The sequence below is a fragment of the Lepidochelys olivacea genome, assembly GCF_965140295.1.
Source record: "Lepidochelys olivacea isolate rLepOli2 genome assembly, chromosome: 24".
NCBI classification, from domain to species: Eukaryota; Metazoa; Chordata; order Testudines; family Cheloniidae; genus Lepidochelys; species Lepidochelys olivacea.
This window is the reverse complement of record NC_140434.1, coordinates 1,261,703-1,280,406: the sequence shown is the minus strand read 5'-3', so window position 1 is coordinate 1,280,406 and position 18,704 is coordinate 1,261,703. Positions and strand designations below refer to the sequence as shown.

The following is an 18,704-nucleotide window of genomic DNA, read 5'->3' as shown; positions in this document are numbered from 1 at the left end:
TCGTTCTGTGATGGAGAAGCTCTGCTGACTAGATCTGCTTCCTTCCACCCCTAATCTTCATGGCAAGAGCTGCAGGGAGGCCTTATACGCTGAGCTGAAAGGTGGAGTGCTTGACAGGTCAGCACACTGCCCGTGGAAGAGGGCAGGGGTCTGGTTAGAATGCTGGACTGGGAGTCAGGGCTCCTGGGGTTCTTTTCCCAGCAATGCCCCTGACTCCCTTCGGAGTGGTACTCCCCATGCGCCCATGTAGGAGGGACCTAATAGCTCCATGGACATTAACTAACTCTGTGAAGAGCTTTGAGATGCCTGATGAAAGGCTCCAGGGAGGGGCAAGGTCCCAGTCATTTATTTTGTTACTGAAACCTAGAAGTGGCGGGACTTGTGTTAGCTCTCACGAAACAACCAGTATTGATCCAGCCTTGTTTTGCGCAGCAGATCTAAAGACCCCAACGGACTCATCAGTTCACAGCCCCTTCACCAAGCGTCAGGCTTTCACGCCAGCCTCAGCGATGATGGAGGTGTTCATGCAGGACAAGCAGCCTGTGGTGACAGCCTCTACAACGGCACCGCCCCCACCATCTTCCCCTCTGCCCAACAAAACCAACCCTGTTCCACAGATGTCCCCAGGTTCATCAGACAACCAGTCCTCCAGTCCCCAGCCAGTGCAGCAGAAGCTCAAGCAGCAGAAGAAGAAAGCCTCCTTGACATCTAAGGTATGGGGTGTGTGGGGAGGTGGTAGCAGGATTGAGGCACAGCTGTGTTGGAATTGTAGCAGCCTCCCTCCCTGTTAATGGGAGTGGAGCTGGATTTGACTACCCTGAGTTGGATTTAGGCTTTCCAGGCTGAACAGATTCATGTTCACAGCGTAATCCAGAGCACCTGCAGACCACAGGGGCGAGTGTGTTCGAAATTCCAGCAGGGTGAGGGTGGGTGTCACTGAAGTCAAGTCTGGGGTTCTCAGTACCTCAATATCTGACTGCAGAGTCGTAACCCTGCAGACATCTGTGTAGGTGAGCCCCTGTGGCCTGATCCCTGTACTCGGGGGCTGTTGGTCAGCTGACATAGCTCTAGCATTGTGACACTGAAGTGTGGGGTGGGCTGAGGTCAGAGCCCTCCTGTGCACATGTAGAATTTTCTCTGCCCGCTTCAGTCTGATTTGTTAAGGCCGTTCTCCCTGCAGGCGGCTCACACGAAGTCCCATTTGCCCAGTTTGGTTGTCCTTGCAGTGACTTGCCTTTCAGGGACCCCTCCTTCCTTTGCAGATTCCTGCTCTCGCAGTGGAAATGCCTGGCTCAGCTGATATCTCAGGGCTAAACCTGCAGTTTGGGGCATTACAGTTTGGTTCGGAGCCTGTTCTCTCGGAGTACGAATCAACGCCCACGACGAGCGCCTCTGTGAGCCAGTCTCAAAGCAGCCTCTACACCAGCACTGCGAGGTAAAGGCCTGGGGCGCGCAGGGAAACACCCCAATGCCTGTGGTGGACAGAGGCAGGTAGCACTTGCTCCTTTGCCATTAGGGGCAGCCTTGCTTCCAGCTCCATCTGGGTCTCAATGGACCGGCTATAAGGAGCCTCTGTGCTCTAACCCATTGCAGGGTCAGGAGGAGAAACAGCTTCATCCTAACCAGAGGGGCACCTTGTTTGTACTACTGAGATTCTGGAGTCTCCTGTACCAGCCACAGCACAGTGGGGCGGGAGTTTCCTTGGTGTCCAAGCCGCCTGGGTAAATGAGCGCAGGCCAGCACTGCTGACCCTGCAGCCTGCCCCTGCCTGCTCCGGGAGCCCCCGAACTATACTGCATACCAGTAGACCCTTTCTGGCTGATCTCATAGCTATAAAGGGGGGACAGCGTATGCAACAGTAAACGGTTAAGTTGCCAGCGGACTCATTCAGACAAACCTATGGCTGATTGGCCTGCGGTACTTAAACAGAAAGTAAATTAGGGCAGGTTTCCTGCTGCCGTTAAACCACTCCCTGTGAATAATGAGAGGGGAATCCCCAGCACAACTGTGCCTTGTTCCAGGTGAACAGGTTGTGTGTGTGTGCTGCTTTCTTCATACTGTAAATACAAATTGTGGAGACTTCTGTAGCAAACAGGGAGAGAGCTGAGCATGTCTGTCCATTCAAACTGACAGGTTTCAGAGTAACAGCCGTGTTAGTCTGTATTCGCAAAAAGAAAAGGAGGACTTGTGGCACCTTAGAGACTAACCAATTTATTTGAGCATGAGCTTTCGTGAGCTACAGCTCACTTCATCTGATGAAGTGAGCTGTAGCTCACGAAAGCTCATGCTCAAATAAATTGCTTAGTCTCTAAGGTGCCACAAGTACTCCTTTTCTTCATTCAAACTGAGCGTGCCTTGTCAAATTGAAGGGTTCTCACCCCCTTGCTGTCTAGCTGATCCTCCTTTGGGAGCTGCTGCCAGTCCCTAGCAAGTGTGTTGAGTATCCCTTATTGCACAACAACTTTGCCCTGATGTAATGCTGAACAGGAAGATGTTGGCCCTTTTGTCCCGGCGGAGTTACTGGAGATGTCTGGCATTCAGGCCGGGGAGTGGAGGAAGCAGTCATGGGGGTTTGTGAGAGTAAATATGCCTTAGCTCTAATGTAAACCGTGACTTACGGCTGACCTGCCTGCCCCAACCCCTTCCTGTGCAAGGTCCGTGGCACAGTAATTCACAAGGGTTTCAATGATGTCTGGGTTCTGTGCATTTACTGCCCAGAGCTGGGCAGAATGGTGGAAGGGCTGGGGAAGACCTGTAACGTTAGGCAGTTCCTCCTCCAGCCATTGCCGTGTGTCCCCGGTTTATGTGCTTGTCCAGTCTGATTTCAGAATAGCTTTATATCCTCTCTCCTTATCAAGGATGGGGACCTCTGAGTCTGTCAGAAAGGGGAAGACTTGCCTGGATTTTTCACACTTAATTTTATAGAGAGCATTACATCCCCGAACCATTACAGAACCGTTAGCTTAGAGATACTCTGACCTCAGTGGTTCAGGAGCCAAATTAGTGATCAGCATTACCCAAAAGGGTCACAGTTGTGGGAATTCATTGTTTCATTTACTAGAGTGCTATAAATTCATATTTAAACAGCCTGGCCAGGGAAATGTATATAATTCTCACAGCAAAATGACTGACCATGTATTATTATTTTTATCAACTGCAGCTGATTAATAACATAGTAAAAGCCTCCTGATTGGTTCATAACTTTAGTTAGTAATTAAATTGCACAGAGGTTTTATATCATGGGCTGCAAATAGCTGCAGGAGACCCATTAAAGGGCTGCTTGCAAGCCTCACTCTGAATATCTCTGCATTAGCGGGTCCTCACAGCCTCCTTCTAAGTACTAGCTCCGTTTTATGGGTGGGAAAGGGAAGCCCAGAGAGATGAAGTGACTTGGCTTGGGCCATGCAGTGAGTCAGTAGCAGTCAGAATGTGGGAGTTCCTGGCTCCCAGTCCAGTGCTCAGTCCACAGCACCACAAGCCTTTTTCAGAGAGAATCTCCCTGTGGCTGGGCCATCCCTCTCCTGGCTGCACTTCTCTGCTGGGTTTGATCAGCTACATTGGTAAGCACATGTAAGCAAAGGCTTGAGGCTGCCAGCCCAGCAGGGTCACTTTGGAGAGAAAATAAACCCCTTCCTTTCTTTCTGTGTAGTGAATCTTCGTCCAATCAAAGCCAAGAGTCTGGTTACCAGGGCGGCACAATACAGACAGCAACGTATACCTCCCAGAACAGCGCTCAGGGACCACTGTATGAACAGAGATCCACCCAGACCAGGCGATACCCAAACTCCATCTCCTCCTCGCCCCAGAAAGACCTGACCCAGGCCAAGGTAGGGAGCTGGCCTTAACTGCCTTCTGGGGCCAGCGCATCCCCTCTCGGTGGTGCTGTCTTACCATGGCAGAGTGTGAAGCCCTGTGTGGAGGGGTGGCTGTAATTCTGCAGTGCAGGAAGGGTGTAAGAGAAATCAAAAAGCTGATAACTGGGCCCTGCAGATCACTGCAGAGGGGGAGCTGGCAAACTGGGAGAGCAGAGTGCTCAGCGTTGCTGGCTTGCTATGGAAAAGCCCTCTCTTCTGCTGAGCTAAAGGCTTGCTGCTGTGTAGAGGTGGACCTGATGTCGTCAACACAGGATGTGATGGTTGTCTGCAAACTGGCCTTGCTCAGGACTGAAGGAGGAGAGGTGGGAGTGGGTCATTTTAAACGGAGAGGTGAGTGAGGAAATCCATGGTTCCTTGATTCCACTGTAACTTCCTTTCAAAATCTGCAACACCAGCTAGAGGCAGGGTCTGTCAATATTTCTTGTAAATTGGAGCTTTTATCATTAATTTAGCCCCAAGTAGGCATAGGTGTAATCCTGGGCCTTGTAGCTGCAGTGCGGCCCCCTGGGTACTGTGGTAGAGGGTGCACTTGCAGTGCCAACCGTGGATGATCTAGTTATTTCTTGGGATGGGCAACATGTGGGATTTTCTCTTTCCTTCCCGTGATCCCGAGTGTCTCCCCTCTTTCTGGCCAAGGGCTGCAAACACCTTCCACTGGAGCCTGCCACGCCACACCTGGGTTAGCTGCCGAGAGGGGCATTGGTCAAGTGCTGCTGCTTGGAGAGTCTGTCCCTTTCTGGTCTTCCCTGCTGGCTTCTCGGGGTGGCCTCTTTGGGTGGGGTGGGGGAATTGCCTCATGGATCCTTTGGTGTCGCCTCTTGTCTTGTGGAATCTGATAAATGTGCTGAGAACCCCTCGCTGTTGGCCACATGTCATGTGCCTGCCAAGTATCAAGAGTCCCCATGCTGAGATTTGTTCACCTTCAGTGAAATTCACTGGTGGCAAAATGAAAACTGACAGACGGTTCTGCTTTTCACACACCACCTGTGGTACTCACTGCAGAAGGGTAGTGCTGAGCTTGAGACTAGCATGATTCCAAAAGGGCTTGTAGATTCTTATGGATCACAAAACTATCCAGAGTGGGAATAGTTAATGGAACATCTGTGTTGGAGGAGATGTAGACCTCTTGATCAGCACTTGAGCCGGTCTCTAACTACTAGGTATTAGGAGGTTTCTTGCACCTTCCTCTGGAGCATCTGTACTGCCCATGGTCCGAGGGGAGCCTGAATGGGTTAGCCTCGTGTCTGATCCAGTCTGATAATTCATACGGTCCTAGGTCTGCTCCTGGAGCTATTGTGTGGGCCTGGAGGGGGGTTAAACAAATGCAGAGGAGTCAGTGAAGACAAGCTGTAGCTATCCCAAACTCTCCCCTTTCTTTTCCAGAATGGTTTCAGCTCTGTACAGCCCACACAGTTACAAACCACGCAGGCCGTCGAAGGTGAGTTGCCAGCATGACTCGGGGGTTGGGTTTGCTCACACCACACATTCCCTTGTGTTCCTTCTGGGGGTTGTGAGCAACAGCCTCAATCCACGCTGGCAGAAAATTGTCACCTTGCTGGCCTGCTCTGTGCTGCTTGTTTTATTTGCTTACCCTAAAATGTTCTGTCTTTTACCACTTGCCTCTGTGACTTTGGGCAGGTCACTTAACTTGTGTGCCTGTCAAGTGGGACAGTCTATTCCTAATGATGATCCTTGGCCCTTATCAAGGGCTTTTCATTCATAGATCTCAGCTCTGTGTGAAGCTGGATAAGGATCATTGCTTCTGTTTTACTGTTGAGGGAAACTGAGGCACAGAGGTGCAGTGGCTTGACCATGGTCACGCAGCAGGTCAGCAGCAGAGCCAGAAATAAGCCCCAGGTCTCCCATCTCCCAGTTTTGTGCTCTCGCTGCCAGTTCATGCTGCATTCCCTTCCTCCACGGGCTGTTGTGAGGGGGGAATGTTTGTAGGTGGAAAGTGCTGGTGGTGTTCCCAGTGCTCAGAAGACCCCTAACCACAGCTTTCATTCATAGGTGCTCCAGGCCCTGTGGTGAAATCAGATTCCCCCTCTGCCCCCAATATTGCACCTCTGAATGATGCAGTATCCGCATCGTCCCTGCTGACAACAGCCAGCCAGCATTCATCAGCTCTGAGTAGCCTGAACCACACTGAGGAGCTCCCCAGTACGACCACCGCCCAACTCAGCAGGTGAGCTCGGGGCATGCCAATTGCTGGAGAAGCAGAACGCTAGGCCCTGTTCAGAAATGGTGAGTGGAGAGGACCTTTTGGACCACCTGCTGCCATGTGGTGATGTGGTACCCCTCCTCTCTCCAGAGGGGCCTCCAGGATCCCCTCATTTAGACACCATGGGATGGAGCTTCAGTCATTCTGGGCAAGAAAAGGTGTCCCTTCCCCTACCTGGCCAAGGCGTCAGGGAAGCGCTGGCTCCACAAAGGAAAGTGCTCTCAAGGGACCTTCCCCTGAAATGTACCACGCTCTGTTTGCCTGGGAAGCAAGCTCAGCTTTGCTGTCAGGAGCTGGACTGCACTTGGCTTCCAGTCTTGTTGTGCTCTCCATATCTATCGTCCATCCCAAATGCGGTCTGGTCCTGCACCTGACGTCTCCTGTGGAGGGAGGTAATGGAGCTGTATGGTAGCATTGGAGGGGTAGTGAGCCCTGCTGTCTAACTCTGCAGTTGGCTTGACAGCTTTTTCTCGCCTCCTGCAGCACGTTACCCACCCAGCAGAACGGCCTCTCTTCGTCTACGTCCTCTGGGCGCACATCAACGTCAACTCTTCTGGTGAGTCCAGATACTGCAGTGCAGATTTGCTCAGGCACTGAGCGCCTGTTACTCTGGCCCCACTCACTGGAAATATGGGCGCACCATCCCCTGTGAAAGCCAGGCCCTGATGCAGCAGCAGGCGATGTGTATAGCATAGATCTGGTGGCAAAACTGCCCACACAGCCAAGTAACGAGTGCAGCCTGTCAGAGATGGGGTGGGACTCAGCCAGGCTGGCCAGCGATCTAAAGGTTATGGGGGAGAGATTTGTTTCAATATATTGCATGCCCGTTCATGGCTCTAGGCAGGATGAGGCCTGTTTGTCGCATACCAATAGCTCCTTACTAGCTTGCTGTAGCCATTAAGGGAGAAGTGTATGCCACAGAAACCTGGAGTTGCAACCAGATGCAGTCAGACTAGACTGTGGCTGATTGAACTGCAGTGCTCCGACATACCAACTGCTGGCAGTGCGGAAATGCTGAGCCCAGTGCTGCTGGTGCTCACACCAGAATGAAATTCTTCCCACTCCACGGCATGCATTCAGTCACTGCTCTCCGGGGGTTGCACCAGAGTTTCCTTCAGCACGTTTAAATACCAGGCAGAGGCTCCGGATGGTTTGCTTATGGGGGCACTGTTGGGAGCGGGGGTGGGTGTCTCTGGGACGTGGCACTTAACCCAGTAACACATGGAATGAGCAGCACCTTTCTCTTGGTCTCTCTCGCAGGACTGCATTGTTCCCCATGTGCTGGAGAAGGCTCCGGGCTCGCTTAGGGGTTTTGCTTCCTTTGTAATTGTGGGTTCTCTCAGTACTGCCCCTTCCAAACTGAAGGGCCTTTTCTTCCTGTATCAGTAGCTTGAAGGGCCTTGCGTCCTGGCCTGAATGTTGGGGTGGTTTTTCGTGCTGGCTGTTGGGCAGCCAGTTCCCCAGATTGTGACTAGATTGTGGCAGTTTGACATTAGAGGATCTCACCGGAGACGGAGTCTGAACAGGGAACCTGCCACAGGGACGGCTCTCTGTGCCACTTGCACAATAGGTGACTGGGTGTGAAGAGCAAACAGCATCTTGTTTCAGCGGCTTTTCTCACCCCTCTTGTCACTGTTCCCCAGCTGCCCCTTTCGGGGTGCTGGAGGGCTAGAGGAGCCCTTTAAACCTGGGATTGTAAGATTTGCCCTGGTGGCTGAGGGGAGGTTTCGGGGTGGGTTTTGTTTTCCTAGTGTAGGTAAACTCCCCCATCTTGTGACTTTTGGAGATGCCCAGTCGCTGTGCCGGATTTCCATGGCCGCATTTAGTTCTGCCTGCAGCCATGTGGTACTGTTTGATAGCTGGAGACATGTAACTAGAACCAGGCCTGCACTTTGGGAGAGCCCAACTGCAGAGCGGCATGCCCAGTGCAGGAGCAAAGCCCTTGCTGCAAACAGCTGCTGCAGTTAGGGATTTCCAGGTCCAGCAGTTGTTTGCACCCTCCCCCCTGCATACCGCTCCTCCTGCAGGGTGGTTGTTGGTCCTGCTTGGCTACATGGAGACTGCCTGGGCCTCTAACTCTTTCTCTCCCCACCCCCCTTTAGCACACTAGTGTGGAGAGTGAAGCAAGCCTCCATTCTTCTGCTAGCACTTTTTCCACCTCCTCCAGCACCGTCTCGGCTGCCCCACCTGTGGTCAGCGTCTCCTCCAGTCTTAGCAGCGTCAGCAGCCTGGGCTTGAGCCTCAGCAGCAACTCCACAGTGACAGCCTCCTCCCGGAGCTCTGTTGCAACAACATCAGGTGGCGGGGGGCTGCCTGCAGTGGGGGGGAGGGTGAGAAGCTGATCTGGTACTGTGCGGGGCGGGGGGGCTGCATGTGGTGGAGGAAGGACAAGAAGCTGATCTGGTGCTGGGGGAGGGGCCGCATGTGGTGGGGGGACGGCTGATTTGATCAGTGTTTTTTTCACTGTGTAACTGTGTTTTTCCTCCTTCAGGAAAAGCCCCTCCCAACCTCCCTCCTGGAGTTCCTCCATTGTTGCCTAATCCGTACATCATGGCTCCAGGGCTGTTACATGCCTATCCGGTGAGTGGGGCTCTGGGGAGCTGGCCGCAGAGGTGCGGCATGCCAGTAGATCCTTCCTAGCTCTCTCTGTAGCTAGAAAGGAGGGACAGTGCATGCCAGAGGAATCAGAGTTGGTACCAGATGCAGTCAAGCAGACACCACCTGGTTGAACTTGCAACATAAAACTCTTACAAAAGGCTAATCAATGGGGCTGCACCAGGGCTCAGCTAGTTTGGAGGCTCCCCTCCTGGGAAAAGGCCCTGCGGGAGGGAGCAGTGCGTCTGTGTGCAAAGAGGGGTAAGTGTCACTTGGTGGAGATGACTGCAGGGGTATTCTTGGTGGAGGACTCTGTCTGAGCTGCCTGCTCTGTGGCGTGCTAACCTCCAGCAAGTAGGGCATGTACAGACATCCCCCACCCCCATCCAATGCAGAGCAAAGAGCCCTGGGTCCCAGCCTGGTCAGCCAGCAGCACCTATTGATCCAAGGTCCCTGGGAGCAGTGCCAGCCCCTTGGTGGGTAACGTGCAAACAGCTGGAATGGGAAGTGGGTGGCAGTGGGACACTAGGACTTACCACTGAGCTTTCTCCTTACGGTAGAGAAACAGGAGCACTGAGTGCAGTGTCTCTGCTGGAGAATTGTCCCAGAAGCTGGGAACCAGGGTGACGGACTGAACCAAAGATCTTAGCCGGGGTGCTCAGTTTTTCCATACCAGCCCCCATTCTGTCGGGTGGTTGCGAGGCACCCCTCTCGGTCAAGAGCCCACAGTCTTAGCTGTGTGTGTGTGTATATGTGTGAAACGAGAGAAGTTACACACTTGTGTATACAACTTCTGCAAACTACTTACAAACCGGGATTGTCCCACCGATATTTGATGAGCCATACAATCCCATGCGGCACCACATCTCTCGGCCGCGAACTAGAGATCTTTGACCAGGTCCCGTAGCGGTTTCTCTCGTTCCAGTCATTCTGTCTCTTGTTGTCATGGGGGCTGGTCTTCATTCTTGGTCATATAATTATCTGGACTATAGTCATTCAGATCTGCCTTGGCTACTTGGTAATGAGCTGTAAGATTTGTGTACCTAATGCAACCTCCTGCTCCTTTCTTAGCCACAAGTGTATGGTTATGACGACTTGCAGATGCTTCAGACGAGATTCCCATTGGTGAGTATGTAAAATAAGATATGTAAGGCGCTTCTGTAGACCCAGCAGCTGGCCTTTATCTCTGGACCTAACCAGTGAATCCAGACAGGCCTGCCAGATTGTAAAGTATTCGTGAGAGACTAGGAAAATGGGATTCCATATGTATACAGCTGTGGCGCTTTCTGTAGAGGTCACTCTAATCAATTTGTGATCAGTTCAGCTCCTCCAGGTGTTCTCTGGCACTTGGGAATCAGTAGCGTTAATTATTTGGTCAGCAGCGGTGATTGGGACAGTAGGTTTATGAAGCCGAGTCCAAAGCAAGCAGAGCTCCGCTCACTGTGAGTGGCGGATGGTGCTGGCTGGACTGACCTTCTCTAGAGACAGAGGGAATGCTTGCCCCAGGGATGTGGTACATGGTCTGCAGAAGAGAAGTTATTCTTGTTCCCATGGCTGTGATGCTGGACGTACAGTCCTGGACCTTTTAAGAGCATGCATACCAGTAGACCTTTTCTAGCTCTTCTAATGGCCAGACGGGGGATGGTAAATGCAAGAGAAAATCCGGAGTTGCTACCAGATGCAATCAGCCTACTGTGTGACTGATCTGAACTGCATTACTCCAACACACTGGACTGTTGCAGCCTGGAAATCCTGTTTCTCCAAGAGGCCCGCCTTTGTAACAGTATGTAGTTCATTGCGCTTTCTCCCTGTCTCTTTTAGGATTATTACAGCATCCCATTCCCTACCCCCACCACCCCGCTGACTGGAAGAGATGGCAGCCTGAGCAGCAATCCGTATTCTGGTAGGAGGGAGGCACTTGTCCCTCGAGTTTGGGGTGGCTTGGCTATAGTGTGAGCACTGGGGCAGTGTTTTCTTCTGAAAGCAAGATCTCCGTATGCATGAGGTTTAAACACTGCACCTGGAAGCAGCCAAGCAGGGGAGCTCTTAGATTCTGGATGCTCCACGTGGCAGGCTCTGCTGGAGCCTCTCTGACTGCAGGCTGAGCGGGAGTGCTGGTGTGTTTCTCCAAATGAGTGTGCGGCATTTCCTGTGCACTGCCCCGCTGGGACTAGCACTGGGCAGTTCTAGCCTCGGGAGTGCGGGGATGGCCAGTGGAGTAGGCACTACCCGTGGCTTGCGGCGATTATCCAGCTTGGGGGCTTTATTCTCTTTTGGTCCCTCTGACAATCCCGTTTCTGGTGTTACCGTGACTGGACACCTCATTGCAGCAAAATATCTAGAGGGATCCATTTAGCAGGGAGATGAAGAGCTGCCTGTCTGGCTTGGCAAAGCAGAGTCTAAGCAGGGGAAGGTACAATTGGCAGATACACATAGAGGGTAGAAACATAGGAGGGACAGGAATGCTGAGAAGTAATGGGATGAAATTCAGGCTGAATAGCTGGAAAATCAGCTCTTTTGGGCTGTGGAAGAGTCTCCCAAGGGAAGAGTCAGGTGGGGCATTTAAAAACTTGACTGGGCAACACACTAGCAAATATGCCTTAGGGGTCAGTCCAGAGCTGGAATTAGGAGGGGCCACCTGGCCTAAAAGGGGCTTTCCATCCCAGCTCCAGCACTGAGGCCTGCAGTTAGCTCCTTAGCTGCTTGTCTTTGCTTTCCTGTGCATCGCTTCTCCTCCTGCTTCAGGCAGGAAGTGCTTTGGACCAGCCCGCTGACCTTAGAATCCCAGCCCCGGGCTGATGGGCCGTCGCACGCATAATTTGCCAAGTTAGCACTGGAGCCATAATTAGCATTTGTGGCTGTCGTGGAGCTGGCACAGTGCCTTACTGTGTGCACTCTGAATGGGGAGAGTGTTTGCAGGGAAGAGCAAGCAGGTGCTCTTAAAGAAATGCAAATGGAGGCTTTCCAGACCCCTCGGCCTGTGCCCAGTCTCCAGGGCCAGCTGCTTGCGGGAGCAGAGGAAGTGATATTTGCGAGTATTCTCTGCAGGTCATTGGGCCCCTGCAAGGGTACTTGCTTCTCTGCCATGGCATGGAGAGGACTGAGTGTGAGCAGCACTGTAAAAAGAAGCTATTCACATCTTCAGCTAGTCAATATCTGACTCCCCTGTTCAATGAGATCCGAGCACCAGGCAGCTACTGGCTGACGGTGCAGGGCTCTTAGGGTATGTCTACACTACTCTTTAGACACCTGTGGCTGACTAGGGCTAAGGGGCCATTTAACAGTAGTGAGATACTTGGGCTGCAGCCTGAGCTTTGAGACCCTCCCACCTTGTAAGGGCCTAGAGCCTGGGCTGCAGCCCAAACTCCTACACTGCAGTTAAGCAGCCCATGAGCCTGAGCCCCACAGGCCCGAGTCAGCTGGCCTGGGCCAGCCGCGGGGTTGTAACTGGAGTGCGCACATACCCTTACAGCTTGGGGTCACTCGTGAGCCTGCTGCTTTGTTCTGGGCCCGTTCCAAGCTGAGTTTGGAATTGCCATAAACTCCGGGACCCTACTTGTGAGATCCTGGTGTGTCTGGCGCTCAGGCTGCGAGTGGGGCCTGCAGGAGTTTCTCAGACAAACCCCAGTGTTGGTGGGTCTCGCTCCCCTGTATGGGGGTTGGAGTATGAAGGCCAGAGGCTGCTATAAGAGCTTGTTAAGCACTTTGGCAGGACACTATGTCGTGTAGCTTAGTCCCTGGGGAGCTGATTACAGGAACCCATCTCCCTTTAGGGTCTGCTTCTCTGTGGGTTGCTCCTTGAGGGGCACAGAGGACAAAGGGGCTTTGAGGAAAGCAATTAGTTTAACAATCCAGCCTTGCATGCTGCATGGCTGCTGTGTGTCTGTAGGTCCTGCTGCAGAGGGGTCTGAAATGAATTCTCTCTCGGCTGCGGGGAAGGGTCGTATGTACTGGGCCCCTTTGATTTAATGGCTTGGAATCCTCGAAGGATCATCTGGAGGTTGGGGCAGGGGCCTGCGTTCTGTTCCTGGTTCTGCGGCTCTCACTCTAGGACCCTGGGCAAGCCAGCTCCCCCCCCCCCCCCCCCGAGCGTCACGCAGCAAGGTTAAGGCTCACCAGCACCCCACGGGGGGTTGAGGCCTTTTGTTGGCAAGGTTCTCTGAGATCCTTGGGTGAAAGGTGACCAAGGCAAGGCAGTCGATCCCAGTCACTCACTCGTCGACCACTCAGCCCGGTGGCCTCACTCCTGCCCGTCTCCCTCTCTTCTCCAGGAGACCTCGCGAAGTTCGGCCGCGGCGACGCCTCCTCCCCTGCTCCAGCAACAACTCTGGCGCAGCCTCAGCAGAGCCAGACGCAGACACACCACACCACGCAGCAGACGTTCCTGAACCCAGCTCTGCCTCCTGGCTACAGTTACACCAGCCTGCCGTACTACACAGGGGTACCAGGGCTCCCCAGCACCTTCCAGTATGGGCCCGCCGTGTTCCCTGTGAGTGCTCCCCCTTTCCACACCTGGTGGGGGGGGCAGGGCAGAGAAGCTTGGCTGGCCCTGTGCTCACCATCCTGGCCCCTTCCTTTCTCTAGGTCGCTCCTACCTCTTCCAAGCAGCATGGTGTGAATGTTAGCGTCAACGCGTCAGCAACCCCTTTCCAGCAGCCCAGTGGCTATGGCTCTCATGGATACAGCACTGGTAAGAGACGCTTGGTGGGCAGTCAGTCGGTACGTCTGTAACATGTGGAGGGTTGTCAGGGGGGTCACAGGAGAGGAAACGGGCAATTGTCCCGGGCTGGAACAAACTAGTCCACTGAGCCCTGCCTGCGCTGGGCTGCTGGACCGCCACAGACACTGCCTTTCCGCCTTGGGTCTCTCTGGGGTGCTGTTGGAAACAAAGTGCAGCTGCAGTCTGGACAAACACCACTTTCAATCCCAGGCTGGGAGATCCACCAAAAATCATCCTTGTGTCAGACTGACCCAAGCAGTCCTGGGACTGACTTCAAGAGCCCTGGGGCTACATGGGCATTTACACCTCATGGGGAGGGCACCTGCTGGCTAATTAGAAGCAGTGCTGTGGGGCGACTTGTCCATGAAGATGCTGGGATGTCCTCTCTGTTTATGTACAGACACCTTGTTCTTGGTGGATTGCCCGCTGGTGGGTAAGAAGAGGGACTCTGCCCAGAGAAGAGTAAGGGCCCAGAGCGCTTCCTGGCAATGACTTGTAAGATGTTCATGTGCGGCTCTAGAGGGGTGGCCAGGACCCCTGGCACTCTGAGTCAAGCTTAAGTGAATTCTTCTTGCTCTCCCGATTGTCTGTGACTTCTAGCCTGGATGTACACTTTCAGAGCTGCTGCAGGATTTAGCCATCACATGAGTGACATGGCTGATGTTTCTCTTTCCCATCTGCAGCAGCATCGAGAATGGACTCGAGGAGAGACATTGCTCTGATGCACCCTTGTGCAGCATATTTATTTATTCTTGACCGGCCCAGCCATATCCCTGCGTTTGTTTGTATGGGATCCACGGAGCACTGCACACTCTTCCGGAGAGTCACGTGCTGGATTGCTGGCTCCCTGAGCATCGCTCTCAGAGACTGATAGCGTTTAAAGTTAGCAGGGACCATTAGATCATTTAGTCTGACCTCCTGTATGTGTCACAGGCCTGAGAATTTCACCCACATACCCCTGTAGTGAGTGCAATAACTTGTGTTTGGCTAAAGTACATAATCCTGAAAGGCAGCCGGGCTTAGTCTGCAGACCTCAGGAGCTGGTCAGTCAACCTCCTCCCTTGGCAGTTCGCGGGTGATTAACTATTGGAACACTGAGAAACACTTGTGCCGAATTTCTAAATTACATTTGTCTGGCTTCAGCTTCCAGCCATTGGTTCTTGTTCTGCTGCCTCTGCTAGATTGAAGAGCCCTTCGCTACTTGGGATTTTCTCCCTGTGAAGGTCCATACACGTCATCAAGTCACGCTTTGATCTTTTGGATGAACTGAACAGATCATACTCTCAGAGTCTCTCGCTGTAAGGCATTTTCTTCATCCCTCAAATCATTTCAGGGCTCTACACTTCCTTCATGTTTTCAGCTTCCTTTTGAAACATGCACACGAGAACTGGATGTGATATTCGAGCATCGAGCTAGTCAGTGAAGTATAGAGGTGAAATCACCTCCTTTCTCCCTAAGTCCGAGGATGGCATCCGCCCTTTTTTGCCACAGCATCACACTGGGTGTTCTTGTTCAGTTACTTGTCTGCTATCAGTCACTACCTCTGAGAGAGAGCCCCCGTTCTGTAGGGAATTACTTGTTTCTAGTTGTATAATTTTCTATTCAAACCCACTTTGTTTGAATGGCCCAGTTTACCAGACAATCCGGATTGCATTGTATGACTGCCCTGTCCTCCTCATTGTTTATATCCCTGCCAGTCTCTAGTTCATCATCAGTGACTTTATATTTGTTTCCAGATCACTGGTGAAAATGTTGAACAGGGTCCGACTTAGTACCAATCCCATAGAAACACTCCCATTGACGATGTCAGCCAGTTCTTAATCCATTTAACATGTACTCCACTGGTATTGTGTAGTGTCAGTTTTTCCATGAGAAAGTCATGGGGCACGAAGTCAAACACCTTCCAAAAGTATATTACATCTCTGCATTTACCTTTATCACCCGAACTTGGAATCTCAAGGAAGTAAGGCTTGTTTGACAAGACCTATTTTATGTAAAATCACGTTGACTGCCATTAATTATATTCCTGTCCTTTAATTCTTTTTCTCAATTGAATCCCTTATCAGCTTTTCCATTATTTTGTCTGCGATTGATGTCAGGGTGGCTGGCCTGTAGTTACCCAGGTCATCCTGCTTGCTTTTTCTTTTTTTAATGTTGGCACAATATTAGCATTCTTCCAGTCCTCTGGAATTTCTTTGAGGTTTCTGCACACGTGTTGACAGGCTGGGCTTTGCCTGACACCAGACAGTGTGTGCTGCCTCTGCTGGGCTTTTACAAATGGCAGGTGTATCTTGTGTTCGTGCACAGCATCAGGGTGAGAAGGCTCAGCCGGTCTGTCCCCTCCACCATGACCTATAAATCAGAGTAATTCTTGATGCTGCGCTGGCCTGGTGAGTCTGCTGGCCCTGTCCCGGCAGCCTACTGTCATATCTCTTCCCCCCCTAAGACCCTGAGCGACAGCACCTGTTGCTCTGTGATGCCAAAGTCTGGACCTGGCATGTAGTTTGCTGTGAAGTTGCTAGCTGACATGAAATCTCAGCCTATCTGGTGAAGTTCTGTGCGTGTATTGGCTCTCAGTCCCCATGAATATTGCCTACAAATCGAGGACTTTTGCTAGCACTGGGCCCGGGTGTGTGTTAGACTCACCCCGCCCCTAATGAGTGTGGTGTATTAAGGGGCTACCCTGCCCTTTCTGTGCCTTGTAGGGGTGGGAATGTGGTCTTGTCTAGCTGCGTCATCCCTGCTGCCCCCAGAATGCTATGGCCACAGCCCTCTCGCTCTCAGCCCCACATCCTTGGTTGCGAAGCCCTGGCTAGTTCAGGAGATGGGGAAATGTTCCATCCCCTTCGTTGCGGCAGCCAGGATATCCTGGAAATGTTGCGCTAGAAGGGACTTCAAGAGGTAACCAAGTCCCGCCCCTTGCACTGAGGTAGGGCCAAGTAAACCTAGACCAGCCCTGACTGGTGTTTGTCCAGTCTGCTCTTAAACCTCCTCCCTCGGACGCCTATGCTGGAGCTTAACTCCCCGGAGAGCTAGGAAGTTTTTCCTGATATCTCACCTGAACCTCCCTTCCTGCAGGTTGAGCCATTACTTCTTATCCTACCTCCTGTGGCCGTGGAGAGCAACTGATCCTTAATGAAAATAATTGACTGGTACCGGTCCCAGGCCTGTCCCCTGCAGGACCCCACTAGATACACACTCCCAATCTGACAGCAAACTGCTGATAACTCCTCTTTGAGTTCAGTCTTCCAATCAGTTCTGCACCCACCTTATAATAATTTCATCTAGACCACATTTCTCATTGGAGACCCGAAGAAACTGCTTTGGCAGCAGATTGTTCTGTTCTGGGATCCAAGAGCTGCTTGTCACCCTTGCCTGATGGTCTCCTCCTTGACAGATCTTCCCAGAACCAGATCGAAGTCCACTCCAGTCAGGATCCTTGCAGCAGTTCTTCCTGTTGCTGAACAGCTCTGCTAATTCTGCAGAGCCATGCTTCCCCTGGGGCTCTGTGCCATCGGCGCTGGTCTCTGTACCAGCGTTAGCAAGGTGCGAAACGGCTCCACGCAGGAGGGCTGCGGTGTTGGGCCGTCTCCTCAACACACCCCATAGTGGTGCTGAGGCTGCCTGGTGACAGTGTGTCAGCTCTGAGGGCATGCCCTTGCGGAGCGCACAGCCCAGGGAGCGGGCACTAGTGGAATGGGAGAGATGAGGAAATGGCAGCTGTTAGCCATCCACGGCCACTCGTTTCTAAGGTCAAAGCCCCTCTGGGGACTGTTGTCTGGAAGGACAAAGCTGCTCTGCCCTTTGTAGGAGCCCCTGCCAGGTGCCGTCTGGCAACTCCCACAAAGCAGAGGATTTCTTCTGGTATAATCAGGTTGAAGCAGCGGGGTGGGAGCAGGGTGGGGTGTCTGAGGCCAGGGCGTTCAAGCTGGGAATGTGACAGATTCCCCACTCTTCTGAGAAGGGGCTTCCTCCTGCCAGGTGGGAGCTCTCTCCAAACCCCACCTGGAGTGGGGGACTCCAGTGGCTGCATCCAGTGCTGTGGCTCCTTCCTGCCTGGGAGTGGCGCTGGTTCACCTGGTAACCTCAGGGTGCCCACCCCTGCCCTGCCTGCTGACGGGAGCTCCTGCCTGATGCTGACTTTTGGGTTCCTCCCTCCACAGGCGTATCTGTGACATCCAGTAACACGGGAGTGCCAGACATCTCGGGCTCAGTCTACTCCAAGACCCAGGTTGGTATCTCGTCCATATCTCTGGGCAGATAGTAGCTGGCGGGGGGGTACTCCGGGGGACCTGTGCCAGGCTTTGCGGGAACTGCAGGCCTGTCTGGGTGTCTGCACTGCAGCTAGGAACGTGCCTCTTGGTCCAGTTAGACACTCGCACGAGCTTGGCTCGCGCTACTGCACTGCGAGCCGCTGCCGACGTTGCGACGGTGCTGGCTGGACCGAGAAGCAGGCTCCCAGCTGCCGTGTAGACATGCTCTCTAATGCAGCGGGCTCTGTAGGGCGATTCTCTCCACCCGGAGGCAATCCGGCTGGGTGGGATTTGAGAGAGTGGCAGGAGATGTTTTGGGGTTGGGATACGTCTCCCGTCTGAAGCATTCAGGGTGAAAGAGCCCTCGCCCTGCGCCGTCTTAGACGCAGGCGTGTGCTAGGGTAGACCTGCCTGGCGCCCCTCACCCCCCCCCCGTGGTGTCTCCTTGGCAGCAGTCCTTCGAGAAGCAGGGATTTCACACTGGAACCCCGGCAGCCTCGTTCAACTTGCCTTCAGCATTAGGCAGTGGTGGCCCCCTCAACCCCGCAACGGCCGCAGCGTACCCACCAGCGCCATTCATGCACATCCTCACCCCGCATCAGCAGCCTCACTCGCAGATCCTCCACCACCACTTGCAGCAGGACGGCCAGGTAAGCAGCCCCCCAGCCCCCTGCCGGGTTATTTCCTAGGGCTCTCTCTCGCTCCCCTGGCCCCCCTTCCCTTCTCATGCCCCACAGCGGACACATGCAGACACGCGGTCACATGCCTGCACATACACACACGGCCTGTGAGAGGAAGAGGTGAGGAAGGCCCGGGGTGCACTCAGCTGGGGGGTACTCAGCGCCACCCCATTGCTGCTGGGCCGTACCAGGTACGTTCAGCCATTGCCCCTCCCCCCGGGAACATACCTGGTACGTCCTGACCTCCCTGTTCCTGCCAGTGGCGGCTCTGCAGGCCAGCAGTGGAGGGGTTAATGGCCACCCCCACGATCCCGCCGTAGCTGTCAGGTCTAACCGTGGATTTCTATTGTCATAGTTTGT

The 18,704-nt window shown here is 53.2% G+C and overlaps 1 protein-coding gene across 23 annotated transcripts in view; it reads left to right on the top strand.

Annotated features, from left to right (window-relative positions):
* Positions 1-18,704, top strand: part of UBAP2L (ubiquitin associated protein 2 like) — a 43,923-nt gene that overhangs the window by 23,556 nt on the left and 1,663 nt on the right. For 9 of the 23 annotated variants that reach the window (XM_084613910.1, XM_084613911.1, XM_084613894.1 and 6 more), the window contains 14 exons: positions 433-713; positions 1,263-1,435; positions 3,650-3,827; positions 5,259-5,313; positions 5,886-6,060; positions 6,580-6,652; positions 8,199-8,394; positions 8,588-8,676; positions 9,763-9,816; positions 10,513-10,594; positions 12,963-13,180; positions 13,276-13,381; positions 17,575-17,642; positions 18,117-18,314. In XM_084613910.1, the coding sequence (XP_084470036.1) occupies positions 433-713; positions 1,263-1,435; positions 3,650-3,827; positions 5,259-5,313; positions 5,886-6,060; positions 6,580-6,652; positions 8,199-8,394; positions 8,588-8,676; positions 9,763-9,816; positions 10,513-10,594; positions 12,963-13,180; positions 13,276-13,381; positions 17,575-17,642; positions 18,117-18,314 (1,946 nt within the window). The remainder of the gene's footprint in view (positions 1-432; positions 714-1,262; positions 1,436-3,649; positions 3,828-5,258; positions 5,314-5,885; positions 6,061-6,579; positions 6,653-8,198; positions 8,395-8,587; positions 8,677-9,762; positions 9,817-10,512; positions 10,595-12,962; positions 13,181-13,275; positions 13,382-17,574; positions 17,643-18,116; positions 18,315-18,704) is intronic. The other 14 variants (XM_084613898.1, XM_084613909.1, XM_084613902.1 and 11 more) reach the window with 3 other exon arrangements.